A 14,964-nucleotide genomic window follows, 5' to 3' on the forward strand; every position below is an offset into this window, starting at 1 on the left:
TGGACTTCTATGTCTGGGAAGGCAGGAATGGACCTCAGAGGTCTTTAAGCTGTCCCTACCCCCCTCCCACCCCAATTTTGTATATGCGCATCTCTAGGGAGAGGGTTCATTGAAGTTTCATTCGGTTCTCATGAGGTCTCTGGCCCAGAAGAAAAGACCCACAGCCTGTATCTAAATTACAGTATTTCTGTTTTATAACAACACCTCACTCCATGAGCTTTCCCACTCTCATCGATGTGTCACTCTGTTTCTTCTGACCCTGCTCTCTTCACTCCATGACTCCACTGTTCCCTTCTGTTCGAATCTCTCTCCTTGCCCCTACATGTCCCATTGTGCCCTATACTCATCTTCCCCTTGTCCTCTGTGACGCTCCTTCAATATCACCCACCCCACCCCACCCCCACGCTGGTCCACCTTCCCTGGGACAGTGCCTAGCCTACCTTGTTCCTGGCTTTCTTCACCGATGACCTATGCATATGGGAGAGAGAGAGGCTAAGGATGTGGGAGTAGGGGAGGAGACAAGAGTGGGGAAAAGCAGAAGAAGAAAGTGAAAGAAGCTCTAAAGGAAACCACAGGGACTCTGTGGTAGGAGGGGTCATTGCCATAGTAACCTCTGCTGGTGGGGGAAGGGGAAAAAGGCCCAGAGCCTGAGGCCAACTGAAGGCCACCCAGAGAAGGAACCCCTTCGCCCGGGTTGCTCCTCGCAGGAGCTATACTCCTGTAACCCATCTGCCGTTTGATGAGCAGCTGCTGAGATTTGCTAGGTGCTCTGGCTTCGGGCAGTCCTGCCTGCAAGGAGCGCTACTTCCGGTAGAGGAGCCAGACCTCTGAACACAGAGCGCAGGTTCAGTTCCTTCTCACGGTTCCTTGTGGTCAGGTGTGGGGCAGGGGCGAATATTTCCCACAGCCCCGTCTCCCTACGGGTAGGTTTCATCCTTGCCCCAGCTCCAGCTGTCATCCCGTAGTCTCTGCTTCTCCCAGGTGGCCTCCTCCACCCCTTTCCCAGGCTCCACTACTGTCTTGGCTCCTTGGCCCCCAGTCTCATTCTTTGTGTCTCTCTCCAACTTCCCAGCTCTCTGGACCTTGAATTTCACAAAGCCTCCACTTTTCACCCCCGTTACTTCTCATCCACTGATTCTCATCAAGCCCTTAGTATGTTCCAGGTTCTCTTCTAAGCAGTTGTATGAATTATCTCATGAATTATTTAATTGTATGAATTATTTAATCCTCACAACACTCCTATGAGTTCTACTTGACAGGTAAGAAAACAGCCACAAGAAGGGTAAGTAACTTACTGAAGGTCCCACTATTAGTAAGTGATAGAGCCAGGATTTCAACTTGAGCAGTTTGGCTCCAGAGCCTATGTAGTTAAGCACCTACTATGATACTGTGGGCACTGGATTTTCAAAATGGACCATAGTCGTTAATTTCCCCCTTACAGTACTTACTGCCTCCATATTTCTTCCTATCATGTTCCTATATGAGGAAGTGGAGAGATCATGAGCTTGGGAGGCAGGCAGACCTGGATTTCAATCCCAGACGAGCCAGTTACTAGCTATGTGACCTTAGGTAACATTTTTACTTCTTACCTCTAAGCCTCAACATCTGTGAAAAACTAGGGGGCTGGGCAGATATTAACACCTATGTCATGAGGTTCTTGTGAGGATTCATTTTAACATCACGATACACCTAGCACCTATTAAGTGCTCAATAGATGAGCGTCCTTGCTTGCTTTTTGCAGATCACTGTATCATCAACTCCCTTGGCCCAGTTCCACCCCTATCTGCTCCACTTTCTAGATCAGTTACCCCCACCACCCCAAAGTCTCCCCCACACGGGGTGTGTCACTTCCTCCTCTGCAGCCTCCCAGATCAGTACACAAAGGCTGCCGCTGCCGCTGGAGGAAAGGCTGCTCTACTGGCACCTGTGAGTACCAGGGCACCAGCCCTCCTGCCTCCCCTTACTCGTCCAGGCCCCACCGGGTCCCAACCGCCAGGGAAGGGGGTTCTGACGCCCAGGTTTCTGTTGAAACTTGGGAAAGGCTCTGAACTCCTTTCTGCATTCCTAAGGTCCCCTGTCTTGTTTCACAAGCTCTTTCCTCCCCCAACCTCTCATGCATCAGTTTCCCAAGAATGGGGCTGGAGGGAGGAAAAGAAGGTGGGGGAATATATGAGAGCTATCATCTGAGTGCCTGCCATGTGCCAAGGATTATGTCAAGGTAGGGTTCTCCCAATATTACTCCCCAGCTGCCATTTCTGCTGCCTAATGCCTTGTGCTCAGTGCAGACCTCCTTCCAGTTGGCAGCTTGGCCACAGATCCCACACTCCTGGGAGACTGTGGCCCAGTGGTCCGGTTCTGTTTCCTCCTTGTGATTCCAAGTGGGCAGCAGAGGATTCTGCTTGACTTTGGGAAGGTCTGGATGGATTGGGAAGATGCTCTGTTTCACAGCTGCTGAGGGAACAGTAGGGTGTGTATTGGAGTCAGAATTGAGTCCAGGCAAATGGGACAACCATGGAGGGAGAGAAGGGAAGATGACGAAGTCCCCCAAGGAAAGAGAAAAAGGATTAGGTAGAGCCCACGCAAGCTAGTGAGGAGAGGGCACAACTTTTGATGGTGATGGTGCCTGGGTTGGAGGGGAGGAAAGGAGCAAACCAACCATGTGGCCTGACCTGTCTCAGTCCCTGTTCTGCCTCTAATAGAAGAGAAAAGCAGCACAAGGCTGTTCATCGGTCTTTGATTAGGGAGGGGAGAGTGAGTCAGATTAAGAGAAGCAAGTGGCAGGTCACATATCCCCAAGGAGGGCAAAACCAGGAAGAGAGTGGGGAATTGGGAGAAGGGGATTGGAGTGGGCTGTCCTGGAGTCCCAGAGCCCTCCTTAGGGGAAATGAGTGGGGCTTGAGTTCTCTGGGCTTGTCTTATCTGGGAAACCACTGTGGCATGGGGGCCCCACCTGTGAGAGATGAGTCAAAAGTGGGCTTTGAGGTGCAACATCCCCAGCATCCCTGACCACAGGCGTGCAGAGCAAGTAGGGCTGAGGTTACACTGAGGCGGAGCCCTGGGCTGGGCTCTCAAGAGATGGTGGAGCATCCGTTACAGATACATTCTATGCCTGAGGTCACACAGGTGGCGGGGAGCAGGATGGGGGCTGTCAACGACTTGGTACCCCACCCCTTTTCCACACTCTGTGCAGAGCATCTGGATTTGAGTCTAGGCTGAGGAGGCAGATACTTCACGACCAGGAGTTAATGGGCCTTTCTCATACACCACTGACGGGGATATAGACTGGCACAGTCTCTGAGGAGGTTATGTTGGCAATACCGGTATTACAAATGACACCTATTTGTGGACCCTACAAATCCTCTTCCAGGGATTTATCCTACAGCTTCACTTGCACACATGTGAAATGATAACTGTGAATTTTCACTGCAGCATTATTTACAACAGTGAACAATTAGAAACAATTTAAATCCCCATCATAAGAGACAAACTACACTATGATATATCCATGCAATGGAAAACTACATGGTTGTAAAAGTGAACAAGGAAATTCTTTATTTTCTTGGGTCGGAGGCTCTCCAAGAAAACTAGTCCAAAGAAAAAAAGTAAGATGCTGAACTGTGTGTATTCTACTATTTGATGCTACCATTTGAAGAGCACATTTATGGTCATATTAGTTTGTATATACATAAAACAATCTCTAGAAAGACTATAGGCAACAAAAGATACTAAATGATGATTATTTATTTGGAATGGGTAGAAACTAGGGTTGATGGGGGATAGAAATGGAAGATTTCTCACTCTCTTATTTAACTTTTTTTATTGTAGTAAAATACACATAAAATTTATCATTTTAACCATTTTTAAGTGCACAGTTCAGTGGCATTAAATACATTCGCAATGCCATGCAACCATAAACACTATCTAGTTCCAGAACTTTTTCTTCACCCCAAAAGGAAACTGCCCATTAAGCAGTCACTCCCCATCCTCCTTTCCTCCTCAACCCCTGGCAACCACTAATCTACTTTCTGTCTCTGTGAATTTGTCTAGTTGGGCTAGTTCATATAAATGGAATCATACAATATGTAGTCTTTTATGACTGGTTTCGTTCATGCAGTATAATGTTTTCGAGGTTCATTGATGTGGTAGCATGTATCAGTACCTCATTCTTTTTTATGGCCCAATAATATTTCATTGTATGGATACACCACCTTTTGTTTATCCATTCATCAGTTGATGGACATTGGGTTGTTTCTACCTTTTAGCTATTGTGAGTAGCACTGCTATGAACACTCATGTACAAGTTTTTCTTTAAACACCTGATTTCAATTCTTTTAGGAATATACCTAGGAGTGAAATTGTCAGGTCATAGGGTAATTCTATGCTTTAACTTACTGAACAATCACCAAACTGTTTTGCACAGTGGTTGTACCATTTTACGTTCCCACCAGCAACGATGAAAATTCCATAAATTCCATTTTCTCCATATCCTCATCAACACTTATTTTCCTTTTTTTTTTTTAAATTATAGCCATCCTAGTGGGTATGAAGTGGTATCTCATTGTTTTTGATTTTCATTTCCCTGATAACTAATGGTGTTGAGCATCTTTTTACGTGCTTGTTAGCCATTTATTTATCTTCATTAAAGAAATGTCTATGTAAGTCCTTTGCCCATTTTAAAATTGGGTTGTCTTTTGGTTGCTGATTTGTAGGAGTTCTTTCTATATTCTGGATACTTATCAGATATATAATTTGCAAATATTTTCTCCCATTTGATGGTCTGTCTTTTCACTCTCTTGATAGTGTCCTTTGAGGCACGAAAGTTTTACATTTTGATGAAGTCCAATTTATCTATTTTTATTTTTATTGCTTGTGCTTTTGATGTCATAGCTAAGACTCCATTGTCAAGACCAAAACTGTGAAGATTTATCCCTATATTTCCTTCTATCAGTTTATAGTTTAAGCACTTACACTAGATCTTTGATCCATTTTCAGTTAATTTTTGTGTATGTTGTGAAGTAGGAGTCCAACTTCATTCTTTTACACGTGGATAGCAAGTCATCCCAGCACCATTTGTTGAAGACTATTCTTTCCTTATTGAATGGTATGGCACATTTGTCAAATATCAATTGGCCATAAATGGATGGATTTATTCCTGCACTCTCAATTATATTCCACGGATCTATAAGCCTGTCCTTATGCCAGCATCACACTGTCTTGATGACTGTGGCCTTTGTAGTAAGTTGTGGAATTAGGAAGTGTGAGTCTTCCTATTTCATTCTTTTTCAAGATTGTTTTGGCTAGTCATGCAATTCCATATGAATTTTAGGATCAGCTTTCCAGTTCTGTAAAAAAGGCCTTTGGGATTTCACTTTTTAATTTTTGAAACGTGGTAATGGATTGACTATTTAAAAATTTAATTAGTAAGTTTTTTAAAAATCAGAAATTTACCTAGTCTTCTCCAGAAGACTATAGGAATTGGAATGACCTGCCTTTTGGCTCTTTCTCTACTCTAGATTTCCTTTGCACAAAAGCAGAGGAAGAGAAAAAATTTTACAACCTCTGGCCTTCCTTCCTCAGTTATCCCAGACTTTTAGAAAGTGCTTTTTATGGGTACAGCTAGACTTCCCTGCTTCTCACACACTCCCTCATCTGCTCCAGCTTTCTTTCTTCTCATTCCTACTCTCTGACTTTCCCCTCTTATTTAGAGCCTCTGATCCTCTTTCCTTACATAGAATCCAAGATTATAAGAGCTACAAGAGCTGTCAGATTATTCAATGCCCTCACTTTACAGATGTGGAAACTAAGGCTCAAAGAGAAATTCTGACTTACCACACAGCCAATGAGTGCCTGAGTGGTCTGTTTCCCATTTGGATCTATTTTTTCCATGACTTGGAATCTTGGTGAACAGACCTGTGTGTAGACCTTAGTGCCTCCAGGCCCAGTGCCCAGACTCTTGGTTAGGCCGTTTTGCCCACTGTGGCCTCTTGAAGTCTGCACACAGGAGGGATGGGTCTTCTCCAAGGCCCCTTCCATGGTCTGGTACTTGCCCCCTCCTGCCATTTTGAAGAAACTACTGAATCCACAGGGGAAGTGAAACTATGAGGAGATATAAAGAATTGGGGTAGAGTTTTGAGAGTAACAACCACAGGCTAAGTTTAGAGGACTGAGAAGTTGGGGGGGAAGTCCTCCCTGATGACCCATGTGTTCCCCTTTATATCCTATTATAGACCATGGTGACTTTGTCAGTAGTCCTTGTTTTCCTGCTGGTCCTGAGCAGAAGTGAGAGTGAGTTGGACACCAAGATCTCATCTCCAGGGGAGGCTACAGAATGGGGGGATCCTGATCGGTCCCTGCCGGGATCCTGCCAACCAGCCCCCTCCTGCCAGAAGTGCATCCTTTCACATCCAAGCTGTGCATGGTGCAAGCAACTGGTAAAAATGGCCTATGAGCCATGTGTAGGTGTATGTGCAGCCTGGATATATGTGTGTGATTGCATGGGCACATGTGTGATTTTTCAGGGTGTACTCTGCAGTCCTGTGCGTGACTCAGTTTGTGCACATAGGACTTCTGTGTGTGACTGTTTGCATGTGTGCATAAACATGCATGCAAGGTCCCTGTGCATGTATGTTTATGTGTATATCTGTGTATTTGTGTATATATGGACAAGACTTGTGACTGAATTTGGAGGAAGTATGTTCTTGTTGGAACACACGCTTGTGTATAGGTAGAGGGACCTATTATGCATGTATACATGTGAGAAAGTTTGTCAGTTCGGGCTGCCATAACAAAACACTATAGACTGGGTGGCTTAAGCTATAGAAATTTATTAGTTCTGGAGGCTAGGAAATCGAAGGTCAGGGTGTCAACAGATTCAGTTCCTGGTGAGAGCTCTCTTCCTGGCTTGTAGATGGGCTGCAGATAAGCTCTCTGGTGTCTGTTCTCATTAGGACACTAATCTCCTCATGAGGGTTCTACCTTTATGACCTCATCTAACCCTAACTTCTTCCCAGAGGCCCTATCTCCAAATACCATCATACTGAGGGTTAATCCATAGCAGAAAGTGTGTGTTTGGGTTTCTGAGTCTGTGCTGAGGGGTGGCAGGGGTATGTAGCAGCCTGTGACTGAGGGTAGAAGGGAGGGCATTGGAAGCCTGTGGGCTTTGGGTGAAAGGCTTGTGCTACCTTAGTGGCCCAAAAGGATACTGGGGAGCCAGTGTCTTCCTGGCTAATCAATTAAGGCTGTTCTTTGTTTATGCCTTAAAGGAGACAGAGTTCATGGAGTGGAGAGCATAGAGGTGGCCTAACTCTCTCACAGGAAGATGGAGAGTTAGATAAGGGATGAGGGCTAACTCACTAGGAGGCAGAGCTACAGAGGCTAAGCATGCCCAGGAAAAAGGCACAGTGAATCTGGGAGGACTGGAAGGGAAGACAGTCTACAGGAGGCAGAGAGCAGAGGTACCAGGTGGAGTCTGTTGGGACAGTCGGGTATACGTCTGCCTTCTCCAATCCCTAGACCATAGGCTGGCACCCAGGCCAGCTGAGAAGTCACTCTAACCATTTCCTTCCTCTGCGGTTTCCCAGCCAGTCCCAGGGGTACCAGACATATTGGGGGGAAGGAGTTTCCTTTTCTGTCCCTATTCTTTCCCTTCCCAGGAACTGTGGGTCTTAGCTTGATCCCCATTTCAGCCTGAGCATCAAGGGGTGGTTGGACGAGGCCAGCCTCCTTTTTTTTTGCGGTAGTGAAGTCCCTGAGATTCTCAATAGGAAGTCTGTGGCGCTAGGGGGAGGGTAAAGGTAGGTGGCTGGGTAACCGGGGAAGTCGAGATAAGGGAGAATAGGGGTGCTATAGGAAGTGGCTCTGACAAGGAAGGAAAGGGTCGGGGTTCAAGGGTAGCGGTGGAAGGGGAGGGGATAGAATCGAGGGGCTCAGGGAGCTGACTGAGAGGGAGAGGTTAGAAGTGGCTGGGATTGCAGACTGGGAGCAGGGCTGGGGGTCTGTAGGGTCTAGGGTTCCGATGCGCCCCCTCTTGCGACATAGAACTTCACAGCTTCCGGGGAGGCGGAGGCGCGGCGCTGCGCCCGGCGAGAGGAGCTGCTGGCTCGGGGCTGCCCCCCGGGGGACCTGGAGGAGCCCCGTGGCTGGCAGGAGGTGCTGGAGGATGAGCCGCTTAGCCAGGGCACCCGTGGTGAGGGGGCCACCCAGCTTGCGCCGCAGCGGGTGCGAGTCACGTTGCGGCCGGGTGAGTGAGGGGCGGAGGGGTCGTGGCAGAGGTCTGGGCGGGAACCGACACGCCCTGCTGACGCCCCGCTGCCCCGACCCCTGCCCCCCAGGAGAGCCCCAGCAGCTCCGGGTCCGCTTCCTCCGCGCTGAGGGATACCCTGTGGACCTGTACTACCTTATGGACCTGAGCTACTCCATGAAGGACGACCTGGAGTTCGTGCGCCAGCTTGGGCACGCCCTGCTGGTGCGACTGCAGGAGGTCACCCACTCAGTGCGCATAGGTGAGTGGAGCGCCGCCCAGACACCTACCAGCCCTCTGCCTCTAACTTCAACCACCGCCTTAGCCTCTGCCAGCACCAGGGCCCCCACCTGCCTCTGTTTTTAACAGGCCACTGGTTGCTGATCTCTCTCCCCAAAGACATCCATCTTCTAGGTCAGAGCGGGAGGGGATTTAAGAGACAGTCCAGTAGGACCACTTGTTTTACAAGGGTGGGAACTGAGGCTCAGAGTCTGAAGAGACGGCTCAGACAGCTCCCAGGGGTCAGACAGTGTCCTGGACCTACCAACCCGGGTACTGCCCTGATGCTACTGTCTCGGCCCGGTGTCTCTTGGACAAGATCTAAATGCCACTGTCCTTGGGGGCACATTCTGCACTCATCTCTTCTCGGTTCTCTGTGCCCTCCTTTGCCTCATGCTGCTACTACACGCTACACCCCACCTTCATCCTAAATCTCCTCTATCCCCCACTTCCCTGAACCGGTGGTCTCAGCCCTTTGCCCCTGCCAGGTGCTGGGTCCCCACCCTCTAGGATCACCCCCCCCATGCACTCCTCCCTTACTAGTCCTCAGCAGGGGCCCCTCCTTCCTGCTGCTGTCCAGCGACTTCTGGCACAGCTTTCATGCCTCCCCTCCCTAGGCTTTGGCTCCTTCGTGGACAAAACGGTGCTGCCCTTCGTGAGCACGGTGCCCTCCAAGCTTCGCCACCCCTGTCCCACCCGGCTGGAGCACTGCCAGCCGCCCTTCAGCTTTCACCACGTGCTGTCCCTGACGGGGGACGCCAAGGCCTTTGAGCGGGAGGTGGGGCGCCAGAATGTGTCCGGCAACCTGGACTCCCCGGAAGGTGGCTTTGATGCCATTCTGCAAGCTGCACTCTGCCAGGTGAGGGGGTGGGATGGGGATTTGAATCTGAAGGACTGTTTGGGGCCAACGCTGCCACCTCTGGCTGTGCAGCGCACAATTCTGGGGGGTGCCATTCGTATCATAATTACTGTAGTTTGCATATTTATTTTGACAATTTCCTAGTAGACTGGAGTAAAATACTTTGAGGAAGAGGCACGTTTTTTCTAATTCACAAGAAGGCCTCCACGAGCAGCAACCCTGCATTCGGGGCTAGGGAGCAGCAGGGAACTAGAGGCAGGGGTATAGATACTCCGACTCAGACCAAAGCTGGCCAAATCGTCGGCTCACAGCACTGGCTGGGGCTCAACCCACCTCCCATCCCACCCCAGAAGCAGATTGGCTGGAGAAATGTGTCCCGGCTGCTGGTGTTCACTTCAGATGACACATTCCACACAGCTGGTGATGGGAAGTTGGGTGGCATTTTCATGCCCAGCGATGGGCACTGTCACTTGGATAGCAATGGCCTCTACAGTCGCAGCCCAGAGTTTGTGAGTCTGCACCTGTCCCCCGGGCGCTCCCCTCCTGACCCCCACCCCAGCCTCATTCTCCCTACTGGTAACCACCCTGCCATCTTCCCCCATTTCTTCTCTCCACATCCCTCCACTGCTCAGTCAGAAACCTGTGTCACCCCACTCCCTAGCCCCTCCCTCACTTGCCAAGCCTCCGGAGCTCCTGTAGCTGGTGGAACCCTGGTTCCTGGATTTTCCCGGGCTGAGGGCCCCTTTCGTGTTGTGGGGGACCTGTATTGTTCACCTTGTCCCTCTCCTTGCCCCAGGACTACCCCTCTGTGGGTCAGATAGCCCAGGCTCTCTCTGCAGCAAACATCCAGCCCATCTTTGCTGTCACAGGCACCACACTGCCTGTCTACCAGGTGAGAGCTGTCTGAATGCCAGACCCTCCTACCCAGAGCCTTTCTCAAGTCCCTCAAAGACCCATTCTCCTCCCCCCCATATTCCCTTCTCCCAGACCCCCAGAAACCCGTTTCCCTAGAGCTGTGATCCACCATTTCCGAAACTCCTCATAATTCAGGAGCTGAGTAAGCTGATTCCCAAGTCTGCAGTGGGGGAGCTAAGTGAGAACTCCAGCAACGTGGTACAGCTCATCATGGACGCTTATAATGTGAGGCGCTGGGGTGGGGGAAGGACGGTGAGGGTGGGCACTGGGGCAAGGTGGAAAGGGGCCCTCCGGAGGGTGGCAGAACTAAAAGGGAATAATCGCTTTTTGGGTAACACGCCACAGCGCCTACCTGCAGTTTGCATATGGCTGTCATTAGTTCACTCACTCACTCACTCACTCTTATATTTATAAATCTTAAGTTTCTGATTTGTGCAGAGTATGGAGCCCTGCTCTGGGCAAGAAAAAACACTTAATACTCACTAGCTTTCATTACATACCAAGCACTGCCCTAAGTGCACCGAGTGTTTGCTGTCTCATGTAACCCTACTAAAACCCCTGCTGGGGAACTGTTACCGTCTCTATTTTAGAGATGGGGCTACAGATACAAGGAAGCTAAGTGACCTGCTCAAGGTCATTCAGATAACAGACGGAAGGGCTGGAATTTGTCTCCTAGTCCAAAGAATGTGACAACCGGAGTCTACTTTCATTAAGCTTATAAACAATTCAGATATTCTTCACAGGAACCATAGAATTTTACAGAAAGAATCACAAAAATTCCTAAGTGTTTTTTGGGTTTAGGTCTTATCTCTGCAACTAGACTGTAGGCTTCTTGATGATAGGACCATGTCCTAAACCCAGTGAGAAAATCTGAGATAGTATCAAATTTCCCAGGACCAAGTTTGGGAGAACTGCCCTTTAGACCGTGTATGCAAACAGGTTTGATATCCTGATTTGGGGTGTGAAAACATAGGCACTGCACGCTTACAGCGCCTAGCCAGGCCCTCACTGCAGGTCTCAGGAACCCCGTGTACTTATCTCAAGGTTCTCACGGGTCCTTCCTTCAGAAATGCCTCCTGACTAGGCAGAATGGAAGGAGCCCCAAGTGGGATGAGGGCAGGGATCTGGTAGAATTTGGACCGGCTGGAAAGGGCATGAGGTGGGGTTGGAGTCCTGCCTTCATGTTGTTACGCTCTCTCTTTCCACAGAGCCTGTCATCCACTGTGACCCTTGAACACTCTCAGCTCCCTCCTGGGGTCCACATCTCTTACGAATCTCAGTGTGGGGGTCCTGAGAAGAGGGATGGTGAGGCTGGGAACCGGGGCCAGTGCAACTATGTCCGAATCAACCAGACGGTGAGAGCCAGCCAAGATAGGCAGAAGGAAGGAAGTGGGGGTGGGAATGGGAAATTGAAGCAGGCGGAGAACAATGCAAAAGCATGGGGTAGTCCTCCATCTATCCTTTCCGAAGGGGTTTAGTGAGTGGCTCCTCAAGTGTGTTGCTAGGAGATACGTGTTAGCACGATTCCTTCATGTACTAAGGAGTGTTCTGATCAGTAGGTTTGGTTGGTGTGTGAGTGCACACCGGCCGTGTGCATGACCTTAGTCTGATTTCTGCCCATCTTGTCCTCAGGTGAATTTTCTCGTTACTCTCCAAGCTACCCACTGCCTCCAAGAGCCCCATTACCTGAAGCTGCGAGCCCTTGGCTTCTCAGAAGAGCTGACTGTGGAGTTGCATACACTGTGTGACTGTAACTGCAGTGACAGCCAGCAACAGGCTCCCCACTGCAGTGATGGCCAGGGGCACCTCCAGTGCGGGGTGTGCAGGTGTGGGCCTCCTGCTGCCCTTCAGCCACGTTTCCCCACGAGTGACCAGCCCCTGTACTCCTCCTTTGCCTTCCACCCTCCCACTGGCATCCCAACTTTCCTCTAGACACCCCTAGACTGCACCCGTGTTCACGTCCTGAAGTTTCTCACATATGCCAAGCCCTTCCCCTCCATCAGGACTCCCTCTGCTCTTCTACTCCTGGAGTTTCGCTGTACTCATACCCCCTCAGCCCCTCATCTGTCTCTGACTTTTGTGAGCTTTTGCGTGTGACGCTCCTGGGGTGGTCCCTGCCTGACCCACCTTTCCCTCCCCTGCCTCTCCGCCTCCAGCTGTGTCCCTGGCCGCCTGGGTCGGCTCTGTGAGTGCTCTGAGGCTGAGCTGTCCTCCCCGGATCTGGAATCTGGGTGCCGTGCCCCCAATGGGACAGGGCCCCTATGCAGCGGGAAGGGACGGTGCCAGTGTGGACGCTGCAGCTGCAGTGGACAGAGCTCTGGGCGTCTGTGCGAGTGTGACGATGCCAGCTGTGAGCGACACGAGGGCATCCTGTGTGGAGGTACCTGGAGACTTTTGGGTGAAGGGTGGGCTCAGAGTGGCTCTCCCAAGGGTATTTATAGTTTCGACCTGCAAGACACTGAGCGCAAGTATCAAAGATTCTGGTGTGAGTCGGGGCACGTGTCAGGCATACTTGAGGGAACCTGATGCACATGAATGGGTCAGCTCTCTGTACCATGTTGTCCACTGTGTGGGGAGTATGGTTCTCACCGTGTGTGGCTCTGTCCCAGGCTTTGGCCGCTGCCAATGTGGAGTATGTCACTGCAATGCCAACCGCACAGGCAGAGCATGTGAGTGCAGCGGGGACACAGACGGCTGTGTCGGGCCTGAGGATGAGCTTTGCAGTGGGCACGGACACTGCAAATGCAACCGCTGCCAGTGCCTGGATGGCTACTATGGTGCCCTATGTGATCAGTGCCCAGGCTGCAAGACACCATGCGAGAGACACAGGTGAGGCCTCAGGTCTGGCATTTGGGGAGGGGTGTAATGGAACTCGCTGCCACCTGCCTACCCTTTCCTGCATGTGGTGTGGTGACAACTGTCCAGCTAGTCACTTACTGGAGTCCACTGCACAGGGACTGTGCAGAGTGCGGAGCCTTTGGGACTGGTCCCCTGGCTGCCAACTGCAGTGTGGCTTGTGCCCATGCCAACGTGACTCTGGCTTTGGCCCCTACCCTGGATGACGGCTGGTGCAAAGAGAGGACCCTGGACAATCAGTTGTTCTTCTTCCTGGTGGAGGATGAAGCTGGAGGCAGGGTCGTGCTCAGAGTGAGACCCCACGAGAGTAAGTGGGCAGGGGTGCTGTGGACGTGCCAAAGCGGGCCCTGGAAGTGTAATGGGTAGGGCCTCAGAATGCAGGTGGGGAGGTACAGAGAATGGGAAAGCAGGCGAGTGGCTGAAGCAGAGCTGTGAATCCAGGCACAGCAGAGGTGCTAGAGCAGGTGGACAAGGCTGAGGCCCTGAGCGCTGCCGAGAACCGTGGCCTCTGCTGGGTTCCCTTTGATGACAGGCAGGGCTGGGGAGGCTGCGTAGGGCTGGACACACACTGTGGGCAAATGCTGATCAATCCCTATGCCCCAGCCCCCAGAAGTCCATGTGTTTCTCCCCCATAGAGGGAGCAGACCACACCCAGACCATTGTGCTAGGCTGCGTGGGGGGCATTGTGGCAGTGGGACTCGGGCTGGTCCTGGCTTATCGGCTCTCAGTGGAAATCTATGACCGCCGAGAATACAGTCGCTTTGAGAAGGAGCGGCAGAATCTCAACTGGAAGCAGGTGAGGAGACTGCCCGTTGTGCTGGGTTTTACTTGCTTTCCTTGCTTAGGTCCCCTCTGCTTTCTCATTCCACCCTCAGCCCCGCCCCCTCCGACAAAGGCCCCGCCCCCTCACCTAAGTCTGCGTCTCCTTTGTCCCAACCTTCTGCTAACTTCCACCAGCTCCTGGGGTCTGGCTCAAGTTCTAGGTTTAGCTATTAGGATCAGATAAAGAAGGGGAGTCCTGGGACTTTTCCTCATCATTTCCGACCTCTTTCCACAGGACAGCAATCCTCTCTACAAAAGTGCCATCACAACCACCATCAACCCTCACTTTCACAGGACAGAGAGTCCCCTTGGCTGAAGGGGGTAGGGATATTCACTCTGGGGCTCTTTTCACTGGCAGTACGGTGGGAACTGGGGTGTGTGTGTGTGGGGGGCTATCAGGCCGCAGCCTGAATCCACTGAAGAGTGGTCACCACCTATTTCACTCTGAGTGACACCCAAGAGGGCTCGTGCCTGCTGCAGCCTTGCTTCCCTACCTCACAAGGAGTGGGGGTCACCCCCCCACACACATACAATAAAGTCTTACTTCAGATTGCAGCTGTCATTTGTTTTACCCCAAGGCCATCACAGGCTTGTGAAAATAGGGGCACCTCCTGACACCTGAAGGCAGGGAAAGGTTCTCAAACTTGAACGTGCAGGAAAGCAAGTGGCTGCCTGGGAGCCCCTGGTTGGGATGGGCTAGTGAAGTGCCGTCCCAGGGAGTACTGAGGGAGGAATACAGGCTACACTGAGACGCACTGCATATGCTGGCGGCGCCTGGCCTGCTGTGCAGCCGTGCTCCTTACTCAGAACTGATAGCCTCTTTTTACTTCTACCTGCTGCTCCTCGTGGAGAAGGGGAGTTTTAAAGTGGCAGATTATGGGGTAGTGGAAGCTGTAGGGTGGTTATATTTGGGGAAGAGAAAAAAGGAAGACCACTTTGGCCCCCCAGGGAAAAAGCTTCCCCAAAGGATATTCTGCTCAAAGAGGAGATAGTA

The 14,964-nt window shown here is 50.9% G+C and overlaps 1 protein-coding gene across 2 annotated transcripts; it reads left to right on the forward strand.

Annotated features, from left to right (window-relative positions):
* Positions 1 to 695: 695 nt before the first annotated feature.
* On the forward strand, positions 696 to 14,520 carry ITGB7 (integrin subunit beta 7). Of its 2 annotated transcripts, XM_074325634.1 has the most exons (16): positions 906 to 923; positions 1,863 to 1,926; positions 6,228 to 6,431; positions 8,038 to 8,239; positions 8,331 to 8,501; positions 9,136 to 9,377; positions 9,728 to 9,886; positions 10,174 to 10,269; positions 10,428 to 10,517; positions 11,501 to 11,647; positions 11,925 to 12,118; positions 12,449 to 12,672; positions 12,902 to 13,121; positions 13,247 to 13,455; positions 13,784 to 13,944; positions 14,206 to 14,520. In XM_074325634.1, the coding sequence occupies exons 3-16, from the start codon at positions 6,231 to 6,233 to the stop codon at positions 14,284 to 14,286; spliced, it is 2,397 nt and encodes a 798-aa protein (XP_074181735.1). In that variant the 5' UTR covers positions 906 to 923; positions 1,863 to 1,926; positions 6,228 to 6,230; the 3' UTR covers positions 14,287 to 14,520. The 2 variants fall into 2 exon arrangements, with proteins under 2 accessions (XP_019580034.1, XP_074181735.1); XM_019724475.2 differs by lacking the exons at positions 906 to 923; positions 1,863 to 1,926 and adding an exon at positions 696 to 844.
* The last annotated feature ends 444 nt before the right edge of the window (positions 14,521 to 14,964 follow it).

Source organism: Rhinolophus sinicus, linkage group LG02, assembly GCF_036562045.2.
Source record: "Rhinolophus sinicus isolate RSC01 linkage group LG02, ASM3656204v1, whole genome shotgun sequence".
NCBI classification, from domain to species: Eukaryota; Metazoa; Chordata; class Mammalia; order Chiroptera; family Rhinolophidae; genus Rhinolophus; species Rhinolophus sinicus.

What these genes read in the sequence shown, in the direction of transcription:
- ITGB7 (XM_019724475.2), top strand. Translation starts at nt 6,231, where the DNA reads ATGGTGACTTTGTCAGTAGTCCTTGTTTTCCTGCTGGTCCTGAGCAGA. An exon ending in GTGCATGGTGCAAGCAACTG is followed by an intron (nt 6,432 to 8,037) that starts GTAAAAATGGCC and finishes CTTGCGACATAG; the next exon opens with AACTTCACAGCTTCCGGGGA. An exon ending in CACCCACTCAGTGCGCATAG is followed by an intron (nt 8,502 to 9,135) that starts GTGAGTGGAGCG and finishes TCCCCTCCCTAG; the next exon opens with GCTTTGGCTCCTTCGTGGAC.